Source organism: Mustelus asterias, chromosome 26, assembly GCF_964213995.1.
Source record: "Mustelus asterias chromosome 26, sMusAst1.hap1.1, whole genome shotgun sequence".
NCBI classification, from domain to species: Eukaryota; Metazoa; Chordata; class Chondrichthyes; order Carcharhiniformes; family Triakidae; genus Mustelus; species Mustelus asterias.
The window spans coordinates 14358840-14371272 of record NC_135826.1 but is presented as its reverse complement, the minus strand read 5'-3'; the positions used below and the strand labels follow the sequence as shown (position 1 = coordinate 14371272).

Here is a 12433-nt window from a genome sequence, read left to right as displayed (position 1 = left end):
AGGTTCTTTCTCAGAATGGCAACCGGTGACAAGTGGTGTCCCGCAGGGTTCAGTGTTGGGGCCACAGCTGTTCTCTTTATATATTAACGATCTAGATGACGGGACTGGGAGCATTCTGGCCAAGTTTGCCGATGATACAAAGATAGGTGGAGGGGCAGGTAGTATTGAGGAGGTGGGGAGGCTGCAGAAAGATTTAGACAGTTTAGGAGAGTGGTCCAAGAAGTGGCTGATGAAATTCAACGTGGGCAAGTGCGAGGTCGTACACTTTGGAAAAAAGAATAGAGGCATGGACTATTTTCTAAACGGTGACAAAATTCATAATGCTAAAGTGCAAAGGGACTTGGGAGTCCTAGTCCAGGATTCTCTAAAGGTAAACTTGCAGGTTGAGTCCGTAATTAAGAAAGCAAATGTAATGTTGTCATTTATCTCAAGAGGCTTGGAATACAAAAGCAGGGATGTACTTCTGAGGCTTTATAAAGCACTGGTTAGGCCCCATTTGGAGTACTGTGAGCAATTTTGGGCCCCACACCTCAGGAAGGACATACTGGCACTGGAGCGGGTCCAGCGGAGATTCACACGGATGATCCCAGGAATGGTAGGCCTGACATACGATGAACGTCTGAGGATCGTGGGATTATATTCATTGGAGTTTAGGAGGTTGAGGGGAGATCTGATAGAAACTTACAAGATAATGAACGGCTTAGATAGGATGGACGTAGGGAAGTTGTTTCCATTAACAGGGGAGACTAGGACGCGGGGGCACAGCCTTAGAATAAAAGGGAGTCACTTTAGAACAGAGATGAGGAGAAATTTCTTCAGCCAGAGAGTGGTGGGTCTGTGGAATTCATTGCCACAGAGGGCTGTGGAGGCCGAGACGTTGAGCGTCTTCAAGACAGAAATTGATAAATTCTTGATTTCTCGAGGAATTAAGGGCTATGGGGAGAGAGCGGGTAAATGGAGTTGAAATCAACCATGATTGAATGGTGGAGTGGACTCGATGGGCCGAATGGCCTTACTTCCGCTCCTATGTCTTATGGTCTTATGGTCTTATGGACTTTCTGACAGAGCATCTTAACGAGGCCCTTTCCCTCGCCCTATCCCCATAACCGCACACATTTCCCATGGTTAATGAGACACTAAGGGGCAATTTAGTAGTTCAAAGATATGCCAAGTCTGACTGGTATATCTTTGAACTGTGGCAGGCACCCGGAGGAAACCCACGCAGACACTGGGAGAACATGCAAACTCCACACAGACATTGACCCAAGCCGGGAATCGATCCCGGGTCCCTAGTGCTGTTGAGGCAGCAGTGCTAACCACTGTGCCACCGCGCCGTCCATACTGATACTGGAAGAGCTATCATGGTGACCCATCTGATACTGGCACCAGAACTTGCCCATTTAATGTGCTAGTTCGCTCACAATTGGAGCTGGAATTCAAGTTCCTTCCCCAGACGGGTCTAGTGCCATATAGCTGCAGCTATTGGGTCCTCTGGGAGCCTGAGGATTTGATTTGCTTCCCACCACACCAGGCACCTCAGTAATAAAGGGCACACCACAATGATAACCGCCCTAGAGCTGAATTTCAACGTTACATATTAAAGGAAAGAATAGCTCGTATTTATACAGCACCTTTCACAACATCCGGCCATCACAAAACATTTTACAATCATTTGAGTACTTTTGAAGTATAATTGCATTTGTAGGAAATACAGCAACCAAGCTGTGCACAGCAAGAGCTCACAAACAGCAGTGTGACAATGATTAGGTCGTGTTTTTTCAGTGGTGTTGGTTAAGGGATAAAATTATCCAGAAAACCACAAGAAGCTCCTCTTCAAACATTGTCATAGGATCTTTTATATCTACATCCGATTGTGTTATATTCCCGGTATCCCTCTCTTCAGTAATGTAGAAAAGTGTCAGCGCAACTTCTGGGCAGCAGTCTCCAGTGTGGAATTTGAACCCACCAGCAGCACTGACACTTGTCAAAGCTGGGTCTGACTTGGAAATATAGCCCTTTATAAAAGTCAGAATTTAGCTCCCTCTATGGCCTACTGCACAATGCTGATGTGGAGCGAAGCCGTAGACGCCAGAGATTGCAGTTTGATTACTGTTTGCTGAGTTAGGTTATCAGGGACTGCAGCAGTGGCATTGCAATTGGTTTCAACACTGTGGCTAGGGAGAGGCACATCGAAAATTTTACTGTTCAGTGCCCTGTGCTGGCAAGTGTTGTGATTCTAATGCCCTCTTGGGTGAAATAGGCTGCTACCCAAGCTGATGAAAATGACTGGTTTGACTAGGGGCCAGAGGGTAGCCAGTGCCTACGGAATTTTATGTAGCTGAAAGTCCACATCTTCACGGAGAGAAAGGGGAAGGACTAAAATAGTAATTAATTGTCACCATCAAGCCACTAACAAAAGAAAATTACCATCCTCGGTGCTTCCACATGGCACTGAAATCAAGTCACTGTACAAGCAGTGCAGTTCCACTGATAAATGGGGAAGGTGGCAGAATGTGATATTTTATCATTGACAATCTAACATCTAAGAAGCTGATGATTCCTACTTTTTTTGGAAAATGGCAAAGCATATGCAAGTGTCTGCATGTAAGTATCCTGGGAAAGGGGGCTTCCGCTGCTTTGAGCAATTTTTAAAAATTCATTGCATGTGACATTGCTTCTGAAGATAAATGTGGCACACAAGCTATATTCTTACTGTTCATGCTGTGCTACACATTTTTATCAAACCAATATCACATCTTTAATATTTATAATTGAGGACTTGCTCTTCAAAATGTAGAGGCGTAATGCTTTTCTCAAGTTTTGCACAAATAGAGAGGACATTTCCTCTTCACTTACAATTACACTAGATGCAAGCCATTCTGCAGTAAAATGGCATATTACTGTAAATAATGACCAGAGGGAATTTTCCCACTTTGTTTGCCATAGAGCTTTGAAGAAGCCATCATAAGACAGGAAGAACTTGAAATAACAACAACACAATGTCTTAAATGTTGGCTCAAGCCTACATATAATGATAAATATTCGGGATCAGATTCAGTGAGAAATTGGTCCAATTTCCTCACTCACACTACAAGAAGTGCTGGAACTCGGTCTGCCTCTCTCATTGGGACTTGAACTGTCTAACCTCACTCATTTTAGTTTTGGGTTGTTCCATTTTGATGTATCTCATCACGCGCTCCATGCGCTTCAGTGGTCTATCTGCTGTCACTCTTTGTGATAAATCTTGATCTGTTGCGGTTTGGGTTAAACCCAATCTACTTGCCGTGTATGTCAAAATGAGACATGTGGAAGGTATCTAATTAGTCTGTTACTGAATGTGGGTGAACCTAAATCAGTCTGATATGAAATTTGACCTTCAGGAAAAAAAAAAATTTTTTACTGATAATACATTTGCTTCAAACAACTGTATATCAGAATGAATCTTAGTTTACAAGCGTGGCCTTAAGGTTGGATTTTCTGAAAGGAAATAACCGCAGCAGGCAACTTGATAATTTTTAGCTCACATTATTGGATTGGGGAAACATAAGTCTGCCAGTGTACAACAGATAAGATGGATGAGGCTGCTCAATTATTAAACCTCTTTTATGAGCAGAGCATCAGACAGAGGCACTAAACTCTGCAGCAGAGAGTTCAATTTGTCAAAATGTTTGCTGAGTTTTCAAACAAACCCTGTTCAGTGTATCAGGGTTCAGAGAGGAAGGTCCTGAGATGGAGATAAGTTCTTATGGTTTTAAAGAGGCAGTTTATCAGATTGAGATATATTCTTGTGGGTTTCACAAAGGAGAGGGACTTGTTGACTGGGAGTGTCTCAGAGGGAGGTGTTGACCCGTTAGAGAGAATCTCCATTACAAGGGAGGAAGTGTTAGGTAACATTAAAACTGACAAATCCCCAGGGCCTGATGGCATCTATCCTAGACTGCTCAGGGAGACGAGAGATGTAATTGCTGGGCCTCTGACGGAAATCTTTGTCTCTTCATTGGACACAGGTGAGGTCCCTGAGGATTGGAGGATAGCGAATGTGGTACCGTTATTTAAGAAGGGTAGCAGGGATAACCCGGGTAATTATAGGCCAGTGAGCTTGACATCCGTGGTAGGGAAGTTGTTGGAGAGGATTCTTAGAAACAGGATGTATGCGCATTTAGAATGGAACAATCTCATTAGTGACAGCATGGTTTTGTAAGAGGGAGGTCGTGCCTTACAAATTTGGTGGAGTTTTTTGAGGAAGTGACAAAAACAGTTGACGAAGGAAGGGCCGTGGATGTCGTCTATATGGATTTCAGTAAGGCATTTGACAAAGTCCCTCATGGCAGGTTGGTTAAGAAGGTTAAGGCTCATGGGATACAAGGAGAGGTGGCTAGATGGGTAGAAAATTGGCTTGGCCACAGGAGACAGAGGGTAACAGTCGAAGGGTCTTTTTCCGGCTGGAGGTCTGTGACCAGTGGTGTTCCGCAGGGCTCTGTACTGGGACCTCTGCTATTTGTGATATATATAAATGATTTGGAAGAAGGTGTAACTGGTGTTATCAGCAAGTTTGCGGATGACACAAAGATGGCTGGACTTGCGGATAGCGATGAACATTGTCGGACAATACAGCAGGATATAGAGAGGCTGGAAAATTGGGCGGAGAAATGGCAGATGGAATTTAATCCAGATAAATGCGAAGTGATGCATTTTGGAAGAACTAATGTAGGGGGAGTTATACAATAAATGGCAGAGCCATCAAGAGTATAGAAACACAGAGGGACCTAGGTGTGCAAGTCCACAAATCCTTGAAGGTGGCAGCACAGGTGGAGAAGGTGAAGAAGGCATATGGTATGCTTGCCTTTATAGGACGGGGTATAGAGTATAAAAGCTGGAGTCTGATGTTGCAGCTGTATAGAACGCTGGTTCGGCCACATTTGGAGTACTGCATCCAGTTCTGGTCGCCACACTACCAGAAGGACGTGGAGGCTTTAGAGAGAGTGCAGAGAAGGTTTACCAGGATGTTGCCTGGTATGGAGGGTCTTAGCTATGAGGAGAGATTGGGTAAACTGGGCTCGTTCTCCCTGGAAAGATGGAGAATGAGGGGAGACCTAATAGAGGTGTACAAGATTATGAAGGGGATAGATAGGGTGAACAGTGGGAAGCTTTTTCCCAGGTCGGAGGTGACGATCACGAGGGGTCACAGGCTCAAGCTGAGAGGGGCGAAGTATAACTCAGACATCAGAGGGACGTTTTTTACACAGAGGGTGGTGGGGGCCTGGAATGCGCTGCCAAGTAGGGTGGTGGAGGCAGACACGCTGGCATCGTTTAAGACTTACCTGGATAGTCACATGAGCAGTCTGGGAATGGAGGGATACAAACGAATGGTCTAGTTGGACCAAGGAGCGGCACAGGTTTGGAGGGCCGAAGGGCCTGTTTCCTGTGCTGTACCGTTCTTTGTTCCTTGTTCTTTGTTCGAGGGAGATGTGCTCCGTTACAAATAGTTTCTCAGAAACATCAGGTATTTTGGCAATCTCGTCCAAATGCATGTCTTCTGGTAGGGAAGAGTAATAAATATTTCAGCAAATGAGGGTTTCAAAGAAAATGAGCCACAACTGCAGAGTGATCTTATGTATTTAAAGTGGTTTGTATCGCTTTTGTGTATAACATCACATGACTTGTGTTGGAAACTTGTAGTGATGGAGTAATGACTTGTAGTGATAGAGATCGTGGGCTTTTGTGGCTATTCCACCTTGGACCTGGAACAAGTAGCATCTTAATAAACCTGTATCGTGTTTTACTGAAGCCCGCAAGTGTGGTACCTCATTACTTTTCTCTTTGTGGTAACTACCATTCGATACGTAACAAAGAGGAAACTGGCGATGAGAGTCAGAGAAAATTATTTTTTTTCCGACCTGATTGAAAGGAAAACGAAAACCAGAACTTTGGATTGAAAAATCGATCCAAGGCAAGGAAGAGAAACCTCCGATGCACCTCAAAAGGTTTAGAGGGAAAAAAAGTGAGTAAGCAAGAAACAAAAGTTAAAGTTACTTACTGTTCAGTAACATGGGTAGACTGTCAAGCTGCAGAGATTGCGCACGTGGCAAAGCAGAGTGGGCTGTGGGGACGGAGACTCACAGAAACAAAACGTCCCTAGGATCTGAAAGCAAAGTTACCACTTGGAAGAAAGGGAAAGTTCTAGATGAAAGAAAATCGTGGCATTGTTAGATAAAATGATCACTCGCATCGTACGAGCAAGAGGGGGAAACCTGAAGGAAGTATAAAACCTGGGAGCTGATAACCAAAAATGGCAGGTAAAGGTAGCTCCATGGATGTATTTGATGAAGATTGTGAAATTGTGAACTCACACAAAGAAAGATTCCAGTGTTAACTTCAAGCAAATTAAGTACTGGATGACCTAAAGGTTGGACCATTTCTCAGTTAACCAACAAACATGTCACCGATGTGCACAAGTTGGATACTCTGAGAGGGGGAAAGCTGGAGTTGGGAAAACAAGTGTCAGAATTGTGGGTAAAAAGGGCCATATTGCCAAAGGATGCTGGACATGGCAAACTTGCTCTACATCAAAAATGTGTAAGAGAAAGAAAACATCCAAGTCTGCAGGAAGAATCTATAAAATGACAGGTAAAGATGAAGACGCCATGAAGATAGTGTGCCAAAACAAGTTCAAGTGTTAATGCTAGGAATTTTGTCGATACATGGTAATTCACAAGGTTTATGGGTGTTTCCAAAACTTGATGGTAAACTAGTCAAAATGGAAGTGGAACTGAGCTGCAGTATCATTTATATCTGAGACAATCTATAAGGAGAAGTTAAATCATTACCGTTGAAACTATCAAATGTTATCCTACGGACATGCACAGAAAAGGTTGTACCGCTAAAAGGATACATTAAGGTAAAAGTAGAAGTGAATGGACTAACAGCGGAGTTGCCTCTCTGCTTTATTACGGTAGAGCATGGTTGGGAAAAATCAAACTCAACTGGGGAGCTATAAATCAATTGGTCGCTAGCAAAACCGACCTACAGCAACTTCTGGAAAAGTACAAAAGTGTATTTGAAAACTCATTGGGCTTAATGACAAGAGTTGAAATCCAACTCCTAATTAAGCCAGGCAGTACACCAAAATGTCTAAAAGCCATAACAGTGCCAAATGCCGTCGGACCAAAAGCTGAAGAAGAGCTAGAAAGACTAGTCCAAACAGAAGTCATTGAATTTGTTACTACAAGTGATTGGGCTACACCAATCGTGCCTGTACTAAAACCTGATGGACTCAGTAAGAATATGTGGAGATTTCAAGATGACGATTAACTCAGTATTGTGTGCTGATCAATATCCACTGCCGCTGATTGAAGACTTATTTGCTGGACTATCTGGAGGCCAGAAATGCAGTAAAATAGATTTGTCACGAGTATACTTACAAATGAATGTGGCTGCAAGTTACATACTATGGTGACACACACGGGTCTATTTCAATACCAGAAACCACCATTTGGGCTAACGTCTCTATCAGTTTTATTTCAGAGGTCCATGGATCAAATTCTGAGTGGGTTAAGTGGACTAAGTGTTATCTAGATTATATCCTTTCTCAGGTTCAAAAGCACTTGAACTTGGAAACTACACTGGAATGTCTGCAAAAACGTAGGCTACGTTTTCCTGGCCGCATTGCGCCTGCGGCAGAACGTGTTAGAGTGAAGCGAGACTAAAGAATCGCGGGTGAGTGGTTTAGTGTGTTCACTGCTAGCATGAAACCTCATCATATCTTCCCACCCACCACTCGCGGACGTAATCTGGCCCCCCCAGATCAGCATAGTTAACAGAGCATATAAATATGCAGGGTGTGTTCAAGGCCGGATTTTCCTGGCTCCTGGAATTTTATAACCCATGAGTGCAAAAGGAGCCCGGGAAGGATCACTACTGGTCTCCACAAATGTCACAGGGGCTCGGAGGCCTTTGGAGGTGGTTGAGGACATAGATGCGCATTGCCCCATCTGCCAGTGCCACCCTGGTAGTACCAACTGGCACCTGGCACTGCCAGGGTGCTGGGACAGTACCAAGGGGGCTGGGCCATGAGGGGGGCAGCATAAGGGGGCTGGGGCTTGGTGGGGGAGGTCATGAAGGGGGCATGAATGGTGGAGGGTCATGAAAGGGGAAGGGAGTCCTCAATTTCAATTCCAGATCGGGGGGGGCCAGATCTCTGTGAAGCTGGGTTCACTGGTGTGTTTATGCCCCGCCCCCCTCAGAACCGGTGCAAAACTCATCGCTCTCCCAAAACTGACTTAAGTGTGGGAAAATTGCAATCTGATTAGCGAATGCATTTCTGACACGAATCACATCCGTTTTCTCACCAAAATAACAGTCAGTTTTTGGGAAAATTCTGCCCATAATCTTCGAGTCATAAACGACTTGGGTTACATCATTGATAAAGATGGCTTGCATAAGGAACCAAAAAAGATGATAGCAATTTTAGAAGCGGCATGTCCTCAAAATGTGACGCAACTGAGATTGTTTCTAGGATTGGTAACTATTATGGTAAATTCATTCCGAACTTCACAACACTATTGCAGCCATTGCACACTCGGCTGCCTGTTAAACAGGCATGGCACTGGGCAGAAGAATGTGGAAGAGCTTACAAAGAGGTAAAAGAAGCCTTAAAAAAGACAGAGCAATTGGTCCATCTCAAGACAAGTAAATAAATTCTCGATCATATACAGGAACACTGCACATGCAACAGCTCGGAATTCCCCGGCAATGCTACTTTTAAAAAGGAAGCTAAGAACCAAGTTTGACCTTTGGACACCACCCGATACTTCAGAGATTGAAACAAAAAGCGCCGATTGCCGGGAGGGAACAAAATTCTAAAAAAAGAGTATTTACTCGGGAAGAACGAGCACTAGCAAGAAGCTACACTACCAGTGAAAAATGGGTACCTGCTGTTATCATAGAAAAAAACAGGTCCAATATCTTAACACCATACAGGCGGATGATGAGAGAGTTTGGGAACATCATACTGATCAGATACTAGCCTCAAGCAGTGAAATCATTAAAGCTTCACCAGAAATTCTTACATCAGAAATGTGAAGTCCTGATACCTCTGAATAGAGACTAACTACAAATTCAGATTCTATATCTAAAGAATCTTCAGCAACAATGGAAACTGACACTGAAATTTCACATGAAGGTATTATCATCAAAAAAAGAGGAAACTTCAAAGGTCTCGAGTAGCCAAATTCCAGAGTGTTGAGTACAACCCAAAATAGACATCTACCTGAGAGATGTCTTATTAATTGTGTGTATATACATGGGAAATTATGATTAAAAAATAATGTTTAATTGGGTCAATTGATGAAAGATTGGGAAAAGTTGTCGTTTGGGGACTAAAGAAGGGGGAGGGAAGTTATGTAACTAAAGCAGTTGCTTCTCTTTGTATAACGTCACTTGGCCTGTAGTGAGAGATTCACAGGCTTTGGTGACTTTTCCATCTTGGATCTGGAACAAGCAACATCTTAACAAAGCCACCATGTTTTACTGAAACCCGCCAGCGTGGCACCTCATTGCATTGGAAAAGAATGTTGAAGGATAAAGGGAGAGCGCAGGAGACTTGATTAAGGCTGTGTCACTCGTGACGAAATGGATGTGATGCTCCAAATGGATTGTTTTAGTGTTGGAATATTCGGTGGCTGATTGTGGCTTTTTCTGGAGCTGTTTTATTTATAACTACATGTGCTTGGCTGCCCCGTAGCATATGAACTGAATCTGAGCATCTTTAAACTGGGAAATTGCTGCTGTTTCAATCATTGCTTCACCTAAACACAACATTTATGGGAGCCTTTCTCTCCAGCCTCAGACAGATTCTCTGCGTGGTATTTTAACCTGGAACTGTAATAGAGGAGGCTTGTATTGATAACATTCAATTAAAGTGAGGAATTAGATCCTTTTTCCCCGTCACCACCTTTTACTTTAATCCTGACCATCAACACCTATGTTGTGGATTTGTGTAAATTGTTATTTGTTAAACTGATTTGAATTTCAACGGTCGGAAATCACTGGGGAGAGATGCAATTTAAGCCTTCCATGGTCAAAGTGCTGTCTTGATTTTGCTGCACAATGTTTGATCTGCTTTGGCCGTTCACTATCATGTTTGTTTTACAGTCACCGCTGATGAGCTCCCAGCACGAGGATTACGTCTCAGGAGAGGAAACTAAGGAGGCGAAGAAGACTTGGCCCTCAAACTCCAAGTTTCAAGAAGACTACAGCCAGAATCCTGAATATTATACATTTATGGAAAATCTCTTTCATTCACCGTACCAGCAGGGCTATAGTAATTAGGGACATGCATTTCTGTGTTTTTGGGTGTAGGGGGAGGATTCGTTTGTTTTGGGTTTTTCAACGGGGAAAAAAAAAGAAATGCTTTTGTGCTCGGTAAATGGATTCAATTTAAACAAAAATGTTGTTGAAAAGACTCTACAGTAAATCACGTGAGCCATCTTCTGCGAAGGTGCTAAACAAATTTAGAATTGAACTACTGAATCTGCCTTGAAGTTTCAATCACATCTCTTGTACATAGAAAAAAAAACTAGTGTGTGAGGTTTTTTTTAAAAATCTTTGGCTTAAGAAGAAAGAGAGAACAAAGTTCAGCGTTTTTCTAGCTTTTGTGTGTATCTCCCTTGCATATTTGAACCAAAGCAATATTTGCAACTGTTGTAGGGTGTGGTCGTATTAATATGAAGGAAACCAATGTCACTTCTCTGATTTGTCTGCAGTAAGACAACTTTTTTTCAATCGCCTTCAGGTACAGTATTTTTTTTGTAGTTCGGAGGCTTTGGTGGATTTTGAAAATGTTTTTGAACAGAAATATAAAGGCTGCATTCCCAAAATGGTTCAATTTTTTTTCTCTGAAGACGTATAGAAAATCCCTTTTCTCAAAACCTCGGATGTGGCCTAGCATCTGACGCAATGAATCCCAGCCTGGGAGTTGGGATGTAATTCTGGCTGCTCCAACAATGTTGGTATATCAGCTGTAATGTTTACTTTCCGCTCACTGGAATTTATAATGTGCACGGTTTTTGAATGGCAAAGCACAAGGCAGTTCCCCCCTCCCCCCGTGGAATGTTTTAGAACCTTTAATTTCTTGTTGTTAATTTATGTGGTGAATCCTGATTTAAGATGGGGCTTTAAAAAAAAGTTGTTGGGCAGGGCAGATGAAGTTAGAAATTGATCATGCCTCGTGTCCTGCAGTCAGTTGATTCCAAGACTAGTCTTGATGATGTCTCTACTGTTGGGTTAAGGGTTGGGGGTGTCGGTGGGAGACGTTGGTCTATTTTGTATCGTCTTAGTTTATTTTCAAGACTTGGAAACTTGTTAGTTCTATTTAAGGCCCAATTCACTGTTGATTGCAATTGATGCAAAATGAAAATCATTGGAAATGTTTTTTAAAAAATGACCACAAAGCATAATTGGTAATCATCTATGGAGGAGGAAACCAATGTGTCCAACATAGTTCCCCCAGGTCATTAATGTTAGTTTGTAGTCAGTAATGTTTATTCCTTAATATCCTTTAAGCTCAAAATTAAATCCTTGTCTTGTTCATCATTAGCCAAAATAAGCACATACTTCACTTTCTGTTTAGTTCTATTGAGCCACTTTTTCTATAAACCATTGATTTATTTGGTAACCTCAATAAATACATGTTTTGTTCATTGCAAAACAATGTGCTTATCTGTATATATTTCAATGTTATTTTTGTAAAGTTCCTTTTCCTGCCAGTTTGATCTTTTTTCATCTTCATAAGCACTGAAGCACATTGGAATTATTTCGTTTGGCTGTGAACGGTGTCTCCTCATGGCTGGGACATGCAACTCTATGGCCTCCGTAAGAGAGTTGGAGCAGGTTGAAGTTGAGCTGCCCTGCTTCATTCTCTTGTGTGAGTTTGCGCTTACCTTAGCTTTGCCATCAGGAAAGTGTTATCAAGAATCAGGATCTTTGTGGCTTAATTAGCAAAAAACACAAAACCATGAAAGGAAAAAGAAACTTTTCAGTAATTTTGTTTTTTACATTCAGTCGTTTAGCAGCATGTGTTCAGACCTTGTCAGGTCTCAGAATTAAGTCTTTAATTTTTATGTTTTGGAGGGATTGGGACCCCTCGGAATATTTGTGTGTGGGGGCGGGGGGGGGGGGGGGGGGGAGGGAAGGGGGAGTGGGATGCTTGTGGTGCAGATACAGTGGATTGAGGCAAAGTAGTTCCTAAGATGGTTTAAACCCAATGGGAGATGGGGTTTGAATAAGAATAGAAATTGGAGAAGGTGGTTATCATCAACAATGAAATATAGATAATTATGTACAAAGTGTATCATGCCATTGTATTAAATACTTTAAATTATTTCTGTAAAATGTCAAGGCATAAAAACACTCACTCTCCAGAAGTTATTTGCAG

General features: G+C 42.5%; 1 protein-coding gene across 3 annotated transcripts in view; it reads left to right on the top strand.

Moving 5' to 3' along the window:
- kdm4b (lysine (K)-specific demethylase 4B) overlaps positions 1-11724 on the top strand; it is a 428138-nt gene extending 416414 nt beyond the window's left edge. For all 3 annotated transcript variants that reach the window (XM_078198157.1, XM_078198155.1, XM_078198158.1), the window contains exon 23: positions 10153-11724. In XM_078198157.1, the coding sequence (XP_078054283.1) occupies positions 10153-10329 (177 nt within the window). In that variant the 3' untranslated portion in view covers positions 10330-11724. The remainder of the gene's footprint in view (positions 1-10152) is intronic.
- The last annotated feature ends 709 nt before the right edge of the window (positions 11725-12433 follow it).